Raw genomic sequence first — 23,474 nt, forward strand, 5'->3', positions numbered from 1 at the left:
GGGTCCTTTTGGGACAAAAATAGGTCGATTTAAAAGTAGTTAATGTAGGTACATAGTAAGGACATGTATGGGAAAAAAAATCCAAAATTCAACAAAATTTATATATATATATATATATTATTTTTAAATTGGCCAAATATTTGAAAATCAAGAAGAGACTGGAAGGTGTTTTATTTGTTTTATATACTAGAAAAAACTTGGAATTGACTTTTTTATATAAAATAATAATAATAAATTGCTCTTTTCAAATATATATGTCTAGAAGTAATAACCACCACGAGATTTCATACAAATCCGAGGGTATTTTGGATAATTCGATCAACCCCTCGACGCGCCTCCGTGAATGTACGTGGCGTCGTGAAGCAGCTAGTTGAGAGCTGAAGGTCCCTAATCGCGCGACACGTATCCAGAAAACGGATGGGGTTGGTTCCCACGTCACGTTCCAGCGTGGCAGAATCTAATCCTAGTCCGCAATTTCTCCTATAAAAAAGGCCCCCCCACCTTCTCACAATGAGGAAATCAGCTACCCACACACTTGTCGTGTTTCTGCGTGTTATTTCTCTCTCCGGAAAATGGAGTTTCCGGCATATGATGATCGGGTTTCCGTTTCCGATTACCGGAGCCGTCACGTTTCTTAGAGGGGGATTATCTTTTTTTTTTTTTTTTGGAGTTTCCGGCATATGATGATCGGGTTTCCGTTTCCGATTACCGGAGCCGTCACGTTTCTTAGAGGGGGATTATCTTTTTTTTTTTTTTTGGAATTTGAAATCTCTAAGAGAAAGTGAAGCTTTATTTTAAAGAATTATGTAGCAGACTTTAGAAGTTATTCCAAGCTGTCTTTTGCAATTAGAGATGGATTATTGTTGAAATTTTGGTAATCCTCGGGTATTGGTATCTGATTGTCAGTAAGCCTTTTAATTTTTTAAGATAAGACTGCTCAGTTTTTAGCTTAACTTTTCTGTTCTTGTGTCGATTGATTTTTTCTTTGTTTCCTTTCTGAAATCATCAATTGGGAGCCGATTTTTAGGCAGGCGAGTTACTGAGAAATGGATGATATGAGGATTAAGGCAGTTAAATATTTGTTTTGAAGTCTTGTAAATTGATTGGATGAAGAAATGGAAACTTGGAATTGAGAAAAGAATAGTTCCAAAATAAAATTAAATAGCATCTTAGATGTAATGCCTTTCCCCTTGAAAATTCAGCCCATCGATTTGAACGCGCCGCGTGGGAAACAGGTTCCGGTAAATTTCGAGCCGTCGAAGCCAGTGGTGAAGTCCCGGTTCAAACGTCTTTTCGAGAGGCAATTCTCGGGTGTCCTGAAAATATCTGCGCAAGATAAGCCGCCCGACGCTGATGAGCCGCCGAATTATTGCAGCAAGGATGCGTCGGAGGAGCTTGAGCTGAGCTCAGTCTGCCTGGCGAAAATGGTTCAGAATTTCATCGAAGAGAACAACGAGAAGCCCAAGTGCGGTAGAAACTTGTGCAGTTGTTTCAATGGAAACTGTTCGGACGGCTGTGATGATGAGCATGATTCGTTCAAGCCTTCTTCCCCCGTGGATGCGTGCGAAACCCTTAAGGTAATAAATAATTAGCTATTTAGCTTTATATACAGTGATTGATTTTGTGGGCAGATTTGTTTGCTGCGAACGAGTTCATATTCATGGATAATAATCTGAAAAATTTTGCCTTTGTCGATCAGAGTCTGGTACCCTCTATATGCGTTTCTGAGAGAAATCTGTTGGCTGACACTGCCAGAATAATCGAGAAAAACAAGATCGGTAAGCGCAAAGATGGATCTTGCAGAAAAATCTTGGCGGATAGCCTGGCAGCGCTTGGATACGATGCTTCGATCTGCAAATCGAAATGGACAAAAACACCCTCTTTCCCCGCAGGTACCGAACAATATTCGGGAAAACTTGGTTCTTTCTGTGATCGTTCCTAGAAAAAATCTAGCGTGCTTAGTCATGTATTCTGTGTTCAGGGGAATACGAATACGTAGATGTGATAATCGAGTCGGAGAGATTTTTGATCGACATTGATTTCAGATCAGAATTCGAAATTGCAAGATCCACCAAGGCATACAAACTGGTCCTTCAAGTACTGCCCAACATATTTGTAGGAAAGGCCGATCGTCTCGAGAAGATCATCGACACCGTATCCGAATCAGCTAAACAGAGCTTGAACAAGAAGGGGATGCCTTTTCCTCCATGGCGCAAAGCAGATTACGTAAAATCCAAATGGCTTTCTCCTCACACTCGCCATAACTCGAAGAACGATGCTGACAAGAAACAGGGATTGGTTGAGCAAAAATCAAGTTCATGTGATAAAATTGAGTTCACGTTAGGAGAGAACTGCCCCGCCGCCGACGAGAAAATCAAAGGTGGTGGTGACGAAAACAAGAGCGCAGCTCCAATGGTGCTGCCGTGGGAGCCGCCGGAGATTAAGCCTAAGATTTTGCACAAAGGAGGTAAGATTGTTGCTGGCCTAGCTTCAATAATTCAAGATAAATCATAAAATTTTGATGGTTTTCTTTTGTTAATTATAGTTTTTAGTACTCGGCTTGTCTGTAATTCCCCTTCTGTTTTTGTCGCAAGGGTATGAAGAATTAATTAGTCTGGAGTATGAATGTATTAAATAATCTTAAAGGAGGAAAAACTTATATACCAACATGAATGAATCCAAATTTCCTGTTTGTGATTTTCTACTCTGTTTCATCTTATATATCCTTTTAACTTTTTCCAAACAAATTACTCGCTCCGTCCCACTGGCTATATTTTATAATTTTTTTTATCTGTCTCAAATTATATTGTTCAATTTCTATATATAACATTATTTTTTTTACTCTTTTATCAATCTATCTTTATTTAATTTACTTTTAAAATTATTGATTTGTTCATTTAATTTTGAAACTACAAAAATATTAATTTTTTATATTTATTAGTTAATGTTGGAAAACCCGAATTTTTTTGAGTAGATGTCATCATTTATGACAATATGATAAAAAAAAAATTAAATGTCCATGTTGGAAGATTTTGTATAATTTTTTATGTTATTAGGCGTGAAAAATTTTGGAGTTAGAAATTAAATTAAATTATTAACTCTTTATATATTTTATTTTATTAAATTTTAAATGTTATTTTTCTTAATCATGTTCCAAACTAAAAGAATTCGTGTTGCTTGTTCACATTTCCAAAAGTAAACAAAAAAATGAAATAGCTATGCTGTATAGCCTTCGGCACAGGGAATAAATTTAGAAAACACTGCATCAGCAAAGCATATTTTTTTTATTATAGGAAATCGTGGCTTCAAATTCAAATTGCTTCGTTTCCCGTGCAGTTTTGTCACGTTATGATCCTCATAAAGCAAAATGGAACGGAAATTTATTAAGAATTAAACAAGACGTTTTGGTAGTACAATTTATGAGTTAATGATACTTGGAATATATCTCTTTTATTGGTAAATAAATATTTTTAATTATTTATCTATTTATTTTATAATACTAGCACGTTGTCCGTGCCCAAGCACACTAGGGAATAAAGTGTCGGATGGACAGAAATATGGAGTCAAGTTACGTAGATTTCTTTTGTTTCTCGGGGTTAGGTAAATAACATGGCGAGTGAACGTAAATGTTATTATTTATTAAAAAAGTTATGTGTTATGATACTCATTGAAAATTTAAGATTCTGTTCCAGCAAGTGATACTATCCGAATGTAGGACTCGAATTTGCTCTAAGCCTGCAATCATGAAAGAGATCGTTAGAAAGGTGCCTGGAGGGTGTCCCACCGTAGCCCCTCCGATGCTTAAATCAGATACTGCGAATAGCGTGAGAGAGCAGCTAAGGGTGCTGATGAAATCAATATAGTGCCTGGAGGGTGTCCCACCGTAGCCCCTCCGATGCTTAAATCATGAAAGAGATCATGAAAGAGATCGTTAAAAAGGTGCCTGGAGGGTGTCCCACCGTAGCCCCTCCGATGCTTAAATCAGATACTGCGAATAGCGTGAGAGAGCAGCTAAGGGTGCTGATGAAATCAATATAGTGAATGAATAATTAGACTTTTAAACCTGATATTTATAGAAGAGTACCTGAGATTCATCATGGGTCGCCTACCTTGGTTAGGAATGGGCCGGAGCCTAAAGTACGGGTTGAGCCTAATCTTGATTGGTCCATTCATGAGATATCACCAGTGTCCCCCTCCCGAGTCGAGCTTTGCGCTGAACTCGGCTTACCATATATGAGTCGTGCATTCTTCCCCTTCCCACAGCCCTATTTCTTCCTCGCGCCGCCTCGCTTACTCCATAGCCTCGTTACTCTCGCAGTAAACCCCTCGCCCTTCGCCTGCCTTGCTAGCAGCCCCTCCCTCGCAGCCTCGCCTCGTCGCCCACCTCGCCTGCAACCATCTCACCCTAGCTTCTCACCTTGCCCTAGCCGATGACCTCGCCTTCACCCATCTCACCCTAGCCTCTCGCCTCGCTTCATCCAGCTCGCCCACTCTCCCGCCTCGCCCCTAGCCTCGTCTCGCCTTGCAATCTCGCTCCTCGCCATGCCCCTAGCCTCGTCTCGCCTTGTAGCCTCGCTCCTCGCCATAGCACACAACCATGTCTCGCCTCATCTCACCCTAGCTTTTCGCCCCTTCGCACCCTCGCCCTAGCCTGGGCCCACGCCACCATCTCTCCTCGCGTAGCTCGCCCACTCGACTCTCGTCTTCAAGCCCTCTACTAGTCTTTAGGTAGGAGAAACGAGTACTTCACTCACCCTCCATATTTCAAGCTTCTCACCCTCATCACTTCAAACTTCTCTACATAGGGTCCAAACTTCACCCTCACCCCTTCAAGCTCCTCACCCTCATCTTCAAGATCCTCTATTAGGCTCTAACTTTCAGCCTCACCACCTCAAGCTCTTTTAATAGGCTCCAACTTTAGTAGGAAAATTATGAACCCTCACCCTCCATAATTCAAGCTTATCACCCTCACCACCTCAAACTCACCCTTCACCCTTATCACCTCAAGCCCTTCTACTAGGCTGAAGCCTATTAGTAAGAAAATAAAACTCTCACATTCTCATCTCATAACTCTTCTGCTAAGACAGGCCTTAGCGGGAAATATGAAATACCCCTTATGACCTCGCCCTCGACCTAACTCCTCTTCTAGGCATAACCCAGATAATAAAAGTTCCACTTCCTCACCCCATGACTCCACTGTTAGGCAATGCCTTAGAAGGAAAATAAAAGTTTCACCTCCTCACCCCTAACTTCTCTGCTAGGCGATTCCTTAACAGAAAATAAAACTCACCTCCTCACCCTCCGACTCCTCTGCTAGGTGATTGATAAGTGAAATTTATTGCACTTTTATTACTTGTCTTTAACTTGGAATTTTGTGATTCTTGAGCATGTTTTATGCGAATTGTTGTTGTTTTTGTTGTTGTCTTTTGGAAGCTTAGGATGAGAGTTTGGAATAATAAAATGTCGAATTGGAAAGTGCAAAAGATCAAAAATACAGAAGCTTTAGCGCACCTGTGGTAAGAAAAGCACTGCACCCACGGTAAAGCACTGCATCCGCACTGAAACACACACCGCACCTGCGCTCACACACCAGTAGAAGCACCGCACCCGCAATGACTTCTTAAGCGCTCCCGCGGCCCTTGCACGACACAATCCGAAAAATCTGTATTTTGGTGTGTTGCGCATGGAAGTCCAATATTTTGGTGTGCTGCGGATTGAGACTTGTCTGGGACTATAAAATATAAATCATTTACTTACCATCTAGGGTATTGGGAGCCAAGGGAAGAGTGGAGGCTGCTGCTAGAAGATTGAAGATCCAATTTCCACAACTCCTGGGACGGAATCAGCACTTCAAACTCTTGTTTTAAGTTCTTTTTATTTTGTTTTTTTTTATTTGATATGCCTTGTTTTAGAACCATGTTTTGTTATTTTGCTTGTTTTATCATGAACAAATTTTTATTCTAGAGGAAAGATGGAACAAAAATAGAAACCATGTGTTGGAATTTATGAACTAAGCTATTTAAGTTTTTCATATTGTTCATTTGTATTGTTCTAATCTTAATGCTTTCAATTTATTGGCAATTTATCAATCGGAAGAGGAAATTATAAACAAGAAAAGGTAAAATTACATCTATGATATTTATAGAGTTCGGGAAGAACTCGGCCAAATAAACCTTTATCCAAAAGATCCTGTCCCTACGTCTTCAACTCTTTCATCTCTGTTGGGGTCATTCTATACGGAGCTTTGGGAATAGAAGCCGTCCCGGGGACTAGATCAATCATAAACTCTACATCTCTGTCCGACGGTAAACCTAGAACATCATCCTCAAATACATCAGGAAACTCTCTCACAACATCAATATCATCAATATTCAACTTCACAATTCTATCCATATCAACAACCGAAGCCAAAAATCCATCACAACCTCTAAACAACAACTTCTTAGCCTCAAGACATTAAATAAAAGGAAGGACCAGCGAAGTACTTGCACTGACGAGCAAACCTTCCTTATTATCATCATCTGCAAACTTCACCGTCTTGGCAACACAATCAATCACTGCACGGTAAGTCGATAGCCAATCCATGCCAAGTATAATATCAAACGCAACCATCGGAATAACAATCAAATCGGCAAAAACCACTCGCTCATCTATTTGAACAGAACACGCATACACAATAGACATCGGGCACAACACATCCCCAGAAGGTAATACAACATTAAACTGGAGGGGAAGAATAGAAGGAACAAAACTGTAACGTACCGTACTTTTACTACTTGAAATTTGCGGAAAAATTAAAAATTTTATTAAATAAAAACATCCATACGGTCGTCACCCAACATCCATAAAAATATTTTTAAAATAATCCATCACCAATTAAAAATTTGCTAAAAGAACGCTGTCTCAAAACATCTCACATTCAAATCATAAAAATCCAGAGTGTTTTAAACTGTGCTTAAAAACATAAACTTGCGGTCCTCGGGTTTAGCATGCCGCTCAGCCCAAGCCTGCCCCTTGGTCGCCACCTCCTGTCTCCTGTTCATCGTACTCACCTGCATCGAAAAAGTCTAGTGAGTCTAAAGACTCAACACGTATAAACTGGAAATAACGAGTACTACATAATAAAATCGCATGCATCTTTAAAATAGGACATACATACTTTAAATTGAACTTGCATAAACTTCAACTTGAAATAAACTTGAGCTTGAACATACATACTTCGACGTGCCATGATCATAAACTTTTCTTAAACATGCTTTCATACTTCAACATACTTAACTGCATAATTTTACGTAGAGGATGTTTCAAAGCAAGTGACCCTTAACATGATAAACGCCTGATCAGACACACCACAGTACTGGGCTGACAGGGACGTATCCACTGCCGCATACATAAGATCCCTGTTCATAATTTAACAGGCCAGTTGATCCACGTTCATAATTTAACGCTTCACAACCACGATCTAACCCGTTCATAATTTAACGGGCGGATTGGTCCCCGTTCATGATTTAACGCTTTCCAACCCTAACTTTCTTTGGTCACAAGACAATTAGCATACCTCGAAACTTAAAACATTTCCTTTGCACGTCATTCATACTTACTTGGCGTTGAGGGATTCGTTGGACTTCGACTGGGGCCGTTGCTGCAACTTACTAACGTGAATTTCATACTTAACTTGCATTACTTAGACGTAGAAAACTCATGCTTACTCTCAAGCTCAATCATATCTTAGGACCTTCTACAATTTCCCACGACACGCCCTTAATAATCCTTGCACTAACCCATAACATCAAACTTAAAATGAACTTACAAATATTTCCCAAAAACAAGGGTACACGGGCCCCGTGCTTGGGTCCGGGAGAGGGTCCCTGTACTTACTGCCTAGAATGTGTCGGAAAACGGAAGGGGCACGGACCCCGTGCTTGGGTCCGGATGGGGGTCCGTGTAGGTACTGCATGTCAAGTGTCTCGAAAAGGAAAGGACACGGACCCCGTGTGAGGGTCCGGGTTGAGGTCCGTGTGGCTACTGTCTTGGAACACCAAATGGAAAACAAAGGCACGGACCCCGTGCTCGGGTCCGTGTGGGGGTCCGTCTGCACACTGTACGAAGAAACCTGCGAGAAAACTTATGCACATGCCTACACACCCAAATTGACACTTGAACACTATGATTCAACACCTTAAGGACACCATAACATTGCATAAAACTTATATAAACACATCAAGATACGACGTCCACCATACTACCCAATACAACGCTAATTAGCAATTGACATCAATCGAGTTCCTACGACTTTAAACTAATTCAAACACCTAACGACGTCCAGCAAAACCTTGAAAAATACAACAAACCTCAATACTAAAATACTCATACGCAGCGACGATCGCCCGTCGATTTCCAACGAAGCCTGCAACATAAAACTTCAAAAATACAATGATACCAAACTTTTCTTAAAATTTCAGTTTGAGCAGTCACACGAAAAATATCATAACTCTCTCATTTTTCGTCCACAAATCTTGAATTTTATATCAAATCGAAGGTATCGAAAAATTCTACGTTTTTTCCTGGAAAGTTTTCCCAAAATATGAACAGAAAAATCGCAGTTTTGACATGAACAGTAAAAACGAGTTTTAGATCTAAAAATTTTCCTTCGAGATTGATCCGATCCATGATCCGCTCAAACTACTATCATCATACATAACTTTTACGCATAAAAACAACGCAATTCGATATATGACTTGATCGACACAGCAAGAACAGAATATACGTGCCTTACTGAGGATAACGTTACCGAAAGACGACACCGAAGCGGAGATGGGAGCGAGGTTGATCCGAGACGAACGTGGCACCGTTTCTCTTGAAATAAAATCACGAAATCTGCTGGAATTAGAGAGGGAAGGGGGACGGCTGCTATGCTCTTTGAAGAACCCTAGTTTTCTCTCTTTTTTTTTAAAAAAATAAAACTAGAATGAAACTTGTGTGTGTGTTTAGGCGTGAGTTAGTGTGTGTAAAAGTGTGTTTGTGTGTGTGTGGCGTGTGTTTCAGATAAATTAGGAGACTAATTGTTTAATTAAAATAATTATCTACTAATCAAACACTAACTCCGCTATAACTTTTAAATGAAACTCTATAATTAAAATATAACACACCAAACTAGACTTTTAAAAGTTCTAAAATCATAAACTCACAAAAATAATCAAATTTAAGATTCAAAATACTAACATCTCATAAAATACTAAATTTTAAAAGTTTTAAACTCTTAAAATTACTAAATAAAGATTTAGGCTCAAAAATGCTAAAACTCACTAAATTATTTAAAATGCCCCCAAACTCAACTTCAAATAAAATACCATCTTTAAAATTGCCAAAAATCGTCCCCGGGTCTTTTCCTCAATCCCGCCTCGAATAATCGCCTGAAACATGAAACTCGAAAGACATTTTAACGTGCATTACATACACGTAATTAAATTGAAAATAATGCATTTAAATAATTATGCCTGACTAAACTCTTTTAAAATAAATTAAATGCTTTACTAATTTAAATAAATGCATGGGTTTTACGTGTACGAAATTGGGCTCTACAGTTCCTCCCCCACTTATAAAATTTTCGTCCTCGAAATTAAGCCTTACCGAACAATTCCGGGTAGCGAAGTCTCATATCTGTCTCTGACTCTCAAGTGGCCTCTTCCACTGATTGGTTTAACCACCGAACTTTGACTAGCTTAGTCACTTTGTTCCGGAGTCTGCGCTCCTGTCTGTCGAGGATTTGAGTCGGTCTTTCCTCATAAGACAAATCTGGAGCAGGCTGCAAAGGCTCATAACTCAGAATGTGCGAAGGATTTGCCAAATATTTCCTTAGCATCGAGACGTTGAACACATTGTGTACCCCGGCCAGATTCGGCGGAAGGGCTACATGATAGGCTAATGTCCCAACTCTGTCAAGAATCTCGAACGGTCCAATAAACCTCGGACTCAACTTACCTCTTTTCCCAAATCTCATAACACCCTTCATGGGTGCTATCTTGACGAAAACCTGATCCCCAACGGCAAACTCGAGATCTCTTCTTCTCTTATCGGCATAGCTCTTCTGACGGCTTTGGGCGGTCTTCATTCTGTCACGAATCTTGACCACCACTTCTGCAGTCTGCTGAACTATTTCTGGGCCTAGATCTGTTCTTTCACCAACTTGATCCCAATGAACTGGCGATCTGCACTTCCAACCATACAACGCTTCATAGGGAGCCATACCTATTGATGCTTGGAAGCTGTTGTTGTATGTGAACTCCACTAGGGGTAGTCTAGACTCACAAGTTCCTTGAAAATCAATCATACAGGCTCTTAGTAAATCCTCCAGAATCTGGATCACTCGCTCAGATTGGCCATCTGTCTGCGGGTGAAAAGCCATACTAAACAGTAACTTTGTCCCCATGGCTGCATGTAAGCTCTTCCAGAAGGACGATGTGAACCTCGGGTCCCTGTCGGACACAATTGAAACTGGAAACCCATGTAAACGGACTATCTCCCTGATATAAAGCTCCGCATACTGCGTCATGGAGAAAGTTGTCTTTACTGGTAGGAAATGCGCTGACTTAGTGAGTCGGTCCACTATAACCCAAATAGAATTTGACCCTTTGACTGACTTAGGTAACCCAACGACGAAATTCATAGTGATGTTCTCCCATTTCCACTCTGGGATAGGGAGTGGCTTAAGCAAACCTGCTGGCCTCTGATGCTCTGCCTTCACCTGCTGACAAGTGAGGCACTCAGATACAAATCTGCGGATGTCTCTCTTCATCCCTGGCCACCAATACAAAATCTGCAGGTCTTTGTACATCTTGGTACCTCCTGGGTGAATAGAATACGGAGATGCGTGTGCCTCTGTCAGAATATCCTGTCTGATCGAATCACCACTAGGCACCCACATTCTGTCTCTGTATCTCACGATACCATCTGACACTGTGTATAAAACACTGCCCTTAGCTTCATCCTTCAGTCTCCATTTCTGTAGTTGCTCATCTGAAGACTGTCCTGCTCGAATGCGGTCTAGTATATCAGATTTGACTGTCAGATTAGACAGTCTAGGAGCTCTGCCCTTGCGATAAACCTCTAGACCAAACCTCTGAATCTCAGACTCAAGCGGTCTCTGAGCTGACAATTGTGCTATGACTGCCACCTTTCTGCTCAAAGCGTCTGCCACGACGTTAGCTTTTCCCGGATGGTAGCTAATCTCGCAATCATAGTCTTTCACAAGTTCTAACCACCGTCTCTGCCTCATATTCAGCTCTTTCTGCGTGAAGAAATATTTGAGACTTTTGTGATCGGTGAAAATCTGACACTTCTCGCCGTATAAGTAATGTCTCCAAATCTTCAATGCAAAGACAACGGCGGCAAATTCCAAATCGTGAGTCGGGTAGTTCTTCTCATGCACCTTTAACTGTCTGGAAGCATAAGCTATAACTCGACCATGTTGCATCAACACTGCTCCTAAACCGAGCTTAGATGCATCGGTGTATAACACATAATCTCCTTGCCCTGACGGCATGGCTAACACCGGTGCTGAAATGAGAGCTTGCTTCAAGGTGTAGAAACTCTTCTGACATTCATCACTCCATACAAATTTAGCATTCTTCTTGGTTAGTGAAGTGAGTGGCATTGCTATAGATGAAAACCCCCGAATAAACTTACGGTAGTAACCTGCTAAACCCAAAAAGCTGCGGATCTCTGATGCATTCTTTGGCTCTACCCATTCCTTGACAGCTGCCACTTTGGCTGGATCCACTTCAATCCCTCTACTAGACACTATATGCCCCAAAAATGCGACTTTCTGCAACCAGAACTCGCACTTACTGAATTTTGCATACAGCTTACGGCTCTGCAAGGTCCGCAAAACTGTCCTCAAGTGCTGGTCGTGCTCCTCATGGCTCTTCGAGTATATGAGAATATCGTCAATGAACACTATGACGAACTGATCGAGGAACGGCTGAAATACTCGGTTCATGAGATCCATGAAAATTGCTGGAGCATTGGTCAATCCAAACGGCATCACTAAGAACTCGTAATGCCCGTATCTGGTCCTGAAAGCTGTCTTATGCACATCTGCATCCTTTACTCTCAGTTGGTGATACCCTGATCGAAGATCGATTTTGGAGAACACGACAGCTCCCTGCAACTGATCGAACAAATCTTCGATTCTAGGCAACGGGTACTTATTCTTGATCGTTACCTTGTTCAACTCACGGTAATCGATGCACAGTCTCATGCTCTCATCCTTCTTTTTCACAAAGAGTACTGGTGCGCCCCACGGTGAGAAGCTCGGGCGGATAAACTCCTTGTCTAAGAGTTCTTGAATCTGTTGTTTAAGTTCTAACATCTCTGCTGGAGCTAATCTGTACGGAGCCTTAGAGATGGGCACTGTACCTGGCATGAGATCAATGGCAAACTCCACCTCTCTATCTGGTGGAAGGCCTGTGACGTCGTCTGGGAAGACGTCTGGAAATTCACTGACTACTAGCACCTCTGAAATAGAAGGAGTGGGCACGTCAGGCGCTGCTATAACACTGGCCAAGAAAGCCTGACATCCCTTTGAAATTAATTTCCTCGCCTGCATGCACGAAATCATACGAGGAAAACTCCTCCATCTAGCTGGCTCGAATAAAAACTGCTCCATACCGAGCGGTCTGACCAATACCGACCTCTTCTGAAAATCGATTAGAACTCGGTTCTTAGTCAGCCAGTCCATGCCCAAAATGATATCGAACTCTGGCATCGGCAATACGATCAAATCTGCATACACTAGGTGGCCCTGCAGTTCTAGATCGATATCCCTGATCACACTGGTCGCTAACAACTCTTCCCCTGATGGGACTGTCACTGAGAAGTTCAAGTCTAGGCCGATGGACTTGATGTCCAGGTGATTAGCAAAGGTCTCTGATATAAAGGAGTGAGTGGCTCCTGAATCTATCAGTGCAGTTGTAGCTAATCTCTTTATGAAAATGTTCCCTGAGACGCGTTAGCACAGCACAACTTATATCCCAAAATACTAACATTAACCTTACGCATAATAAAATTCAATGTCCTATGCCATTCAAAAAGTAATGCTAACAAGATAGTAACCCAAACATACTCAAACAATACTAGCATCCTAAAAATTCCCAAATAAAATTCACCTGCAAGGCAAAATAATACCGAGCTTAGGTAGGAAAGTTTACCGGTCAGTAAAGTAGTGTCCGGATCCGCTTCTTGAGCGTGCATGGCGAATACCCGGCCTTGAGTTGGCTGCTTCCACTGCGGGCACTCCTTTAGCACGTGGTCGGTAGCACCACACTTAAAGAACTTGCCTGACCCATACAAGCATGGTCCGGGATGCTGGCGGTTACACTTCTGACAAACAGGGAAGTTACCGAGCTTCTGCGGCGCCCCCTGCTGATGGATAGGACCCTTGCCCTTAGGTGGTCCTTGGTATGGTTTCTTTCCAGGCTGCCCCTGGTAGGGTTTCTTAAATGGTGGCCGCTGCTGATACTGCTGGTGTTGCTGCGGTGCCTGAAAGGGCCTCTTGCCCAGTCGATCCTTCTCAATTTCTTTCATGTCCTGCTCTGCCTCCAATGCCCTCGCTACTGCGACCTCATAGGTCATAGGCCCTACCACCTTCACGTCACGGCGCAAGATCGGCCGCATTCCAAGGAGAGAGTGTCTCACCTTGGCCTGAACATCATTGGCGATTAAGGGCATAAATTGGCAACCCTTCTCAAACTTCTGCACGTAATCAGCTACGCTGCTATCTCCCTGTCGTAGCGTCATGAACTCCCCAATCAGTTTCGTACACACTTCCTCAGTGAAGTACTTGGAGTAAAACACCTCTTTGAACTCATTCCACGTGAGAGTCTGTAGGTTAACTATCACTGATGCGCTCTCCCACCAAACTCTTCCACTCCCATGAAGTAGGAAGATAGCGCACCTCACTCGATCAGTATCCCGCAACTCCATAAAATCGAAAATTACCTCGATGGATTTAACCCATCCCTCCGCTATTAATGGGTCCGTCGTCCCTGAGAATTTATCTGGGTGCATTCTGCTGAACCTCTCGTAGACAGCCTCAGCTCTGGGTCTCACCCCTGTATCAGCCACTGTTTGGTTACCCATAAACTGGGCAAAGAACCGAGTCATTCCAGCCATCATCTGGGCCTGCATGTCGGGTGGTGGAGGTGGTGGAGGATTGGCCCTCTCCTCGACTCGAGGCTCTCTGTCCTCCTCCCTATCTTCCCGGTTAATTTCACGTCTAGAAGGCATACTGTTCCAATAATTACCCAACACGTAAACCCAACATGTATGATCGTGATATACATAACATATGATGCACGTACTGAATTTAAAACATGGGCATGCTGAAATCGTAACTCAATGCATACTACAAAACATAAATCTTGAAACTTTAAAACTTACAGACTTGAGGTGTGACTTCGAGAGCTTCTTGCGACTGGCAGTAGGCGTAACCCTTTAGAAGAACACCGCTCTGATACCAACTGTAACGTACCGTACTTTTACTACTTGAAATTTGCGGAAAAATTAAAAATTTTATTAAATAAAAACATCCATACGGTCGTCACCCAACATCTATAAAAATATTTTTAAAATAATCCATCACCAATTAAAAATTTGCTAAAAGAACGCTGTCTCAAAACATCTCACATTCAAATCATAAAAATTCAGAGTGTTTTAAACTGTGCTTAAAAACATAAACTTGCGGTCCTCGGGTTTAGCCTGCCGCTCAGCCCAAGCCTGCCCCTTGGTCGCCACCTCCTGTCTCCTGTTCATCGTACTCACCTGCATCGATCAAGTCTAGTGAGTCTAAAGACTCAACACGTATAAACTGGAAATAACGAGTACTACATAATAAAATCGCATGCATCTTTAAAATAGGACATACATACTTTAAATTGAACTTGCATAAACTTCAACTTGAAATAATCTTGAGCTTGAACATACATACTTCGACGTGCCATGATCATAAACTTTTCTTAAACATGCTTTCATACTTCAACATACTTAACTGCATAATTTTACGTAGAGGATGTTTCAAAGCAAGTGACCCTTAACATGATAAACGCCTGATCAGACACACCACAGTACTTGGCTGACAGGGACGTATCCACTGCCGCATACATAAGATCCCTGTTCATAATTTAACAGGCCAGTTGATCCACGTTCATAATTTAACGCTTCACAACCACGATCTAACCCGTTCATAATTTAACGGGCGGATTGGTCTCCGTTCATGATTTAACGCTTTCCAACCCTAACTTTCTTTGGTCACAAGACAATTAGCATACCTCGAAACTTAAAACATTTCCTTTGCACGTCATTCATACTTACTTGGCGTTGAGGGATTCGTTGGACTTCGACTGCGGCCGTTGCTGCAACTTACTAACGTGAATTTCATACTTAACTTGCATTACTTAGACGTAAAAAACTCATGCTTACTCTCAAGCTCAATCATATCTTAGGACCTTCTACAATTTCCCACGACACGCTCTTAATAATCCTTGCACTAACCCATAACATCAAACTTAAAATGAACTTACTAATATTTCCCAAAAACAAGGGTACACGGGCCCCGTGCTTGGGTCCGGGAGAGGGTCCGTGTACTTACTGCCTAGAATGTGTCGGAAAACGGAAGGGGCACGGACCCCGTGCTTGGGTCCAGATGGGGGTCCGTGTAGGTACTGCATGTCAAGTGTCTCGAAAAGGAAAGGACACGGACCCCGTGTGAGGGTCCGGGTTGAGGTCCGTGTGGCTACTGTCTTGGAACACCAAATGGAAAACAAAGGCACGGACCCCGTGCTCGGGTCCGTGTGGGGGTCCGTCTACACACTGTACGAAGAAACCTGCGAGAAAACTTATGCACATGCCTACACACCCAAATTGACACTTGAACACTATGATTCAACACCTTAAGGACACCATAACATTGCATAAAACTTATATAAACACTTCAAGATACGACGTCCACCATACTACCCAATACAACGCTAATTAGCAATTGACATCAATCGAGTTCCTACGACTTTAAACTAATTCAAACACCCAACGACGTCCAACAAAACCTTGAAAAATACAACAAACCTCAATACTAACATACTCATACGCAGCGACGATCGCCCGTCGATTTCCAACGAAGCCTGCAACATAAAACTTCAAAAATACAATGATACCAAACTTTTCTTAAAATTTCAGTTTGAGCAGTCACACGAAAAATATCATAACTCTCTCATTTTTCGTCCAAAAATCTTGAATTTTATATCAAATCGAAGGTATCGAAAAATTCTACGTTTTTGCCGTTGAAAGTTTTCCCAAAATATGAACATAAAAATCGTAGTTTTGACATGAACAGTAAAAACGAGTTTTAGATCTAAAAATTTTCCTTCGAGATTGATCCGATCCATGATCCGCTCAAACTACTATCATCATACATAACTTTTACGCATAAAAACAACGCAATTCGATATATGACTTGATCGACACAGCAAGAACAGAATATACGTGCCTTACTGAGGATAACGTTACCGAAAGACGACACCGAAGCGGAGATGGGAGCGAGGTTGATCCGGGACGAACGTGGCACCGTTTCTCTTGAAATAAAATCACGAAATCTGCTGGAATTAGAGAGGGAAGGGGGACGGCTGCTATGCTCTTTGAAGAACCCTAGTTTTCTCTTTTTTTTTATAAATAAAACTAGAATGAAACTTGTGTGTGTGTTTAGGCGTGAGTTAGTGTGTGTAAAAGTGTGTTTGTGTGTGTGTGGCGTGTGTTTCAGATAAATTAGGAGACTAATTGTTTAATTAAAATAATTATCTACTAATCAAACACTAACTCCGCTATACCTTTTAAATGAAACTCTATAATTAAAATATAACACACCAAACTAGACTTTTAAAAGTTCTAAAATCATAAACTCACAAAAATAATCAAATTTAGGATTCAAAATACTAACATCTCATAAAATACTAAATTTTAAAAGTTTTAAACTCTTAAAATTACTAAATAAAGATTTAGGCTCAAAAATGCTAAAACTCACTAAATTATTTAAAATGCCCCCAAACTCAACTTAAAATAAAATACCATCTTTAAAATTGCCAAAAATCGTCCCCGGGTCTTTTCCTCAATCCCGCCTCGAATAATCGCCTGAAACATGAAACTCGAAAGACATTTTAACGTGCATTACATACACGTAATTAAATTGAAAATAATGCATTTAAATAATTATGCATGACTAAACTCTTTTAAAATAAATTAAATGCTTTACTAATTTAAATAAATGCATGGGTTTTACGTGTACGAAATTGGGCTCTACATAAACCCAAAGATCTCAAAAATAGTTCAGACATAAAAGAATGAGTAGCACCTATATCAATCAATGTCGTAGCTACTCTGCCTGAAATTAAAATAGTGCTAGAGATCACAGAAGAATCATGGTTTATACCTTCCTTCGTCATGGTGAAGATGTGACCCTGCACCTTCTCTTTACTCGATCCTCTCGGACGGTCCTTGGCGATATGGCCTGCAGTACCACACCGGTAGCAAGTGTGAGTACCAAATCTGCACCATCCCCTATGATGCCTACTGCACTTGGGACACAATGGCTTCTCTGGATCAAATGGAACTGTCGGTGCTTTAGACCTCGGCTCTATCTTGCCTTTCCCTTGGAAACTACCTTTCCCTCTTTGGCTCGAACCTTGACCCCTTTGAGCAATAGCCTGTGGCCTCGCATGTCTCTCTCTAGCAATGTCCTTCTCATCTTGCTCGGCTAACAATTCCTTAGCCACAATCTCTTTAAATGTCACCGCCTTAGACATATTGATGTCCCTCCTGATCTCCGCTCAAAGTTCTCTAATGAAATGAGCACCCTTGTCTTTGTCATTGGAGGCAATATACGGGACAAACAGACAGCCCTCCTCGAACTTTAAAATGTACTCGTCAACATTCGTACCTCCTTGACGAAGCTCTAAAAACTCAGTCACCTTCCGAGCTCAAAGTGCATCCGGGAAATACTTGTCGTAGAAAAGATCCGTGAAATCTTGCCACTTCAATGCCGGAACATCAACACCTACCTTGGTAGCATTCCACCAAATACGTGCAGCTTTAACTAACATGAATACTGCACAACCAACTCTGTCAATATCTTCATATTTGAGATGATCAAATATCGCCTCAAGTTCTTTGATCCACTCTACAGCCACCAATAAATCAGTGCTTCCTGCAAACTCAGGCGGATCCATTCTCTTAAAAGCAGTATAGATCCCAACAGTTCCAATTGCTTGAACCACTTGGCCTCTACATTGACCTGAACCTTGAAAACGAAGCAACTGTTGAATCTGCTCACTGTGGACCTTGGCTTGCTCTTTCAATAATTTTCCGAACTCGTCGACAACTCTTGATGAGGAGCTATCCTCACTCTCTGAAGCCTTTCTCTTAGGAGGCGTTAAATCCTACAATGTACTCACATAATATATATCAACTGATAACAATAAATAATTGTATAAGAAGACATACTCGGACCGTTGAAAGTAGACGAAGTCATATGCATTAGTCCGAAGAACGTTGCTCTGATACCACTAAATGTAACGCCCTTGACTGATTTCATAAAATAACAGCGGAATTTTTCTAAAATTTATTTGAAATGAGGAATGATTTAAAATTTTCTTGACATAAACACATTTTCAATATATACAATCAAAATTATATACATGATCAAATAAGTGTTGCATCAAAATACAAAATATCATTTTGATCATGTCCAAAAAAAATGCTAACAAAATAGCCTTCTTCCTTCCATCTTCTATGCATATGACCTCGGCTCCAATCAACGTCCTGGCCCGTCACTCTTATCTGCATCACATGAAATAACTGAAATGATTATAAAACTCAGCAAGTGGAACTCTTACATAACAATTTGTACATATCATACTCTGTAAAACGTGGCTTTGAAATCATTAAATACCATCTAACTCTTGAAACATGAATAACATAGTATAGCATAACAATGACGATGGTATTTCTCTTTTTCTTTGTTGGATTGATATCTAAATAGTATCTCTGTCTCTGTACGTATATTCCATCGATATAAATCGATACTCTGTTGGGATATAAGCCTATGGTTTTTGATCAACTAATTGCATACAATCTCTGACTATCTATTTATCAATCCAATAAATCATTTGAACTCTCTCTTGGGCATTAAAGCAAACACTTTGAAGACTCTTCTCTTTTGCATTCCCTTTGACATAATTGAGACATAAAAATGCCTCTAATATACAACAAAGTGTATCAATACATAACATGAATCAAAAGGAAGGGAATAGCATGTTAAATTCATTGAAACACCATACATATATTATCATGTGAGCACAAGGAAATGAATTCCACTTACAACCAATGGAAACCTTGATTCTAAACTCTTGGTAGACTTCCTACAACAATAAACCATGTATTGAACCATCAATAACTTAATAATCACAAACCCATAGCATAAAACCCATAAAACCACACAATCAACAAACTCAATTTCTCCTCAACACCATAATCCAAAGAATGATTAAACCCACAAGCTTACCTTTGCTTCTTGAACCCAAAAGAACCTTGTTCTCACTTCAATAATCCAACAATAAGCTAGAATCAAAGAAATCAAAGAAAAGAAAATGAGAACCCTAGCTCTCCCAAGGCTGAAGAATCGAGAAGAGGGGGAAAAGAATGAGAGAAATGAAGGCAACTCTTGTATTATATCACTTAAATCTCGAAAACACGACTTTACTGTTCATCGACCGCGGGTGCGCTAACCTTTGGACCGCGGGTGCGCTACGCATACTGTACCACATCCAAAAATACAAAGAAAACGACCGCAGGTGCGCTGCTTTTCCCACCGCGAGTGCGGTAGACCTACTGCCCAAACATCGCGGGTGTGGTCTCTTTTCCAGCGCGGGTGCACTGACTCTTCTGTCCAATCACCGTGGGTGCACTGCATAATGGACTGCGGGTGCACTCTCCTCTGTAGCCAACAATATACTCTTTGCAACTAAAATCGAATCGCAACGTCGCTTCTCCTCATAATTTGACAACACTCTCAACAAGATAGTTGCAACTCTATGTTTTATCGAAATTGGCCTCATACCAATAGGCTCAACAAACAAATTACCATGAATTAAACGCAGCGACGCTACAATATAAGCACATAACAAGTATAACCAACAATACTATAAACCATAAATCACAACTCTTAACATCAAAACTATACTTAAACTTAACCAAATAGTCAATAAACACAAGAAATCTTAAATCATACCGTTCACCAAGCTTGAATATTACAGATGTAGCAGCTGGTGGCACGATATTTGCCAAATCACCACAGTTATTAGTGGCCTTCTGAGAGGTCAGGAGTAAAGAAGCCAGCTGGAATTTATGCCATAGATCCTATCACCGCACAAGTTTCAGTTTTAACAGCTCAAATTGCAGCTATGAATAAAGCTAGTACAACAGAGGTTGAAAATGCATCGGTTTTTATTGAAGAACCACATATTCCTGATGAGGCTCATTATATCAATAATAGGAATTTTGGTGGCTACGGAGGATATCGAGGTAACCCTCCCCCTAACACTTATCATCCTCGTTTGAGAAATCAAGAGAATTTTTCATATGCTAATAATAAAAATATATTTAATCCTCCACCGGGTTCAATACATCGAAGGGGGAAGGAAAACCTTCACTTGAGGATCTAGTTGTGACAATTGTTGCTGAATCTAGTAAAAGAATGGCTATGACTGAATCTCGTCTTGATGGCATGGAAACTCACATGGTAAATATGGGTGCCACAATGAAATCATTGGAGACACAGATTGGACAATTGGCTAATGCATTGAGAGATCAAAATAGAAATAAAATCCTAATTAATACTGAAGTGAATCCAAAGGAGCAATGCAAAGCTGTAATTTTGAGAAGTGGAAGAGAACTTGAGGTTAAAAAATCCAAAGAGAATGAGGAAAATGAGAAGAGAGTTGAAGAAGATGAGTGTGAAAATAGAAAGGAGAACAAGGTTGAGGAGTTTCGGATTGAAACTGAAGTTGAACGGATTCCTATACTGAAACTGACTCTTCCATACCCACAGAGATTTAGGAAGAAGATTATTGATGATCAATTTGCAAAATTTTTGGAGATTTTCAAGAAGATTCACATCAACATTCCATTTGCTGATGCTTTAGAGCAAATGCCAAACTATGCAAAGTTCATCAAAGATGTGACGTCAAAGAAGAGGAAGTTGCAAGAGTTCGAGACAATGAAGTTGACCGAAGAGTGCAGCGCCATTCTCCAAAAGAAGTCACCACAAAAACTAAAAGATCCAGGGAGTTTTACTATTCTTTGTATTATTGGCAGTACTCATGTTAATAAAGCTTTATGTAATCTTGGAGCGAGTATTAATCTTATGTCATTTTCAATTTATAGGGACTTGGAGCTTGGGGAGGTAAAACCAACCACTATAAATTTGCAACTTGTTGATAGGTCACTCACCTATCCTCGTAGAATTGTTGAAGACGTTTTGGAAAAATTTGACAAGTTTATCTTCCCTGCTGATTTTGTAATACTTGATATGGAGGAAGATCAAGATGCTCCATTGATTTTTGGGCGACCCTTCTTAGCCACTGGAAAAGGATTGATATATGTATACAAAGGAGAACTCACCTTGAGAGTCGGTGGGGAAGCTGTGATATTGAACATCTATAAGGCTATTAAATGTAACGATGAGGTGAGTACTTGTAAAAGCATTGATATAATTGACTATTGTGTTGCTGAGATTGGTGTAGGTCATACAGTAGAAGATCCATTAGAAAGATGTCTTTCCAGTACTGTCGATAGAGTTGATGATGATGATTGGGAATTGAGAGAGCAACTTTTAGCTCTTGAGGAGTTGCCAAAGGTGAATGAAGGTGCACAGGAGAAGTTGGAAGAAGAAAAGTGTTCAGAGATAATACCTTCATCCCCTATTTTAAAGGAATTGCCAAGCCATCTTTGCTATGCTTTCTTGGGTGAGAAGTCGACATATCCTGTAATTATCTCTTCCTCTCTTACTTTAGATGAAAAAAAGAAATTGTTGAGAGTGTTGATGAAATTTAAAACTGCATTTGGGTGGTCTATTTCTGATATCAATGGGATTAGTCCCACCATATGCATGTATATGATTTTAATGGATGAGTCATACTGTGACACCTCTGACCCGTTTTAATAAAATAGCAGCGAAAATTAAAATTTTCTTTAAAATGGAAGAAGGATTCAAAATACATTTCATAAATAATCAAAAGTATACACATGATCGATAAAATGATATAACAAAAAGCAAAATATCATTCTTGTGATCATGTCCCAAAATGCTTGCAAAAAAAAAAATCTTCTTCCTTCCATCTTGGTATGCATATGACTTCGGCCCACAATCAACGTCCCGGCCCATCGCTCTTATCTACATCACATGAAATTAACTGAAATGAGTATAAAACTCAGCAAGTGGAACTCTTACATAACAATGTACATATCATACTCTGAAAACATAGCTTTGAATTCAATAAATAACATCAACTCTTGGAACATGAATAACATAACAATATAACAATAAGATGATATTTCTCTTTTCTCTGTTGGATTGATATCTATATAGTATCTCTGTCTCTGTACCTATATCTCATCAATATAAATCGATAACTCTGAGGGATATAAGCCTATGGTCGTTGATCAAATAATTGAATGAAATATCTGACTATGTATCTATCAATCCATAAATCATTTGAACTCTCACTTTGGCATTTAAACAAACACTTTGCATACTCTTTCTTTTGTATTCCTTTTTTACACAATTGAGACATTCAATTGCCTCCAATATACAATCAAATGTATCAATATATAATATGAATCAAATGGAAGGGAATAACACATTAAAACCATTGAAACACAATACATATACTATCATGTGAGCACAAGGAATGAAATTCCACTTACAACCACTTGGAACACTTGGTTCTAAACCTTTGGTTGAATTCCTACAATAATAAACCATAAATTACACCATCAACATCTCAATAATCATAAACTCATATCAATTAATCCATAAAACCAACACCAACACTAAACCCATGATTTCTTCCAACACTAAACCAAGAATAAATTACACTACAAGCTTACCTTAGCTTCCTTGATCCCAAAATAACCTTCTTCTCACTTCAATAATCCAACAAGAGGCTTGAATCAAGATAACAAAAGAAAGAAATTAAGAACCCTAGGTCTCCCTTGAGAGAAGAACCGATAGAAGAAGAGAAGAAATGAGAGAAAAGTGAGCAACTCATCCAATTATATCACTTAAATCCGAAAACACGATTCTACTGTTCACTGACCGCGGGTGCGCTATGCCTTCGGCATTCCAACCAAAAATCCACAATTGACGACCT

At 40.3% G+C, this 23,474-nt stretch overlaps 2 protein-coding genes across 2 annotated transcripts; both read left to right on the top strand.

Moving 5' to 3' along the window:
• Positions 1-522: 522 nt before the first annotated feature.
• Positions 523-2,692, top strand: LOC140810017 (uncharacterized). Its single transcript, XM_073167811.1, has 3 exons — positions 523-1,577; positions 1,700-1,892; positions 1,982-2,692. The coding sequence occupies exons 1-3, from the start codon at positions 1,179-1,181 to the stop codon at positions 2,512-2,514; spliced, it is 1,125 nt and encodes a 374-aa protein (XP_073023912.1). The 5' UTR covers positions 523-1,178; the 3' UTR covers positions 2,515-2,692.
• An 18,627-nt stretch (positions 2,693-21,319) lies between these two features.
• On the top strand, positions 21,320-22,264 carry LOC140810329 (uncharacterized). Its single transcript, XM_073168205.1, has one exon. The coding sequence runs from the start codon at positions 21,320-21,322 to the stop codon at positions 22,262-22,264; it is 945 nt and encodes a 314-aa protein (XP_073024306.1).
• The last annotated feature ends 1,210 nt before the right edge of the window (positions 22,265-23,474 follow it).

Source organism: Primulina eburnea, chromosome 13 (genome assembly GCF_022965805.1).
Source record: "Primulina eburnea isolate SZY01 chromosome 13, ASM2296580v1, whole genome shotgun sequence".
NCBI classification, from domain to species: Eukaryota; Viridiplantae; Streptophyta; class Magnoliopsida; order Lamiales; family Gesneriaceae; genus Primulina; species Primulina eburnea.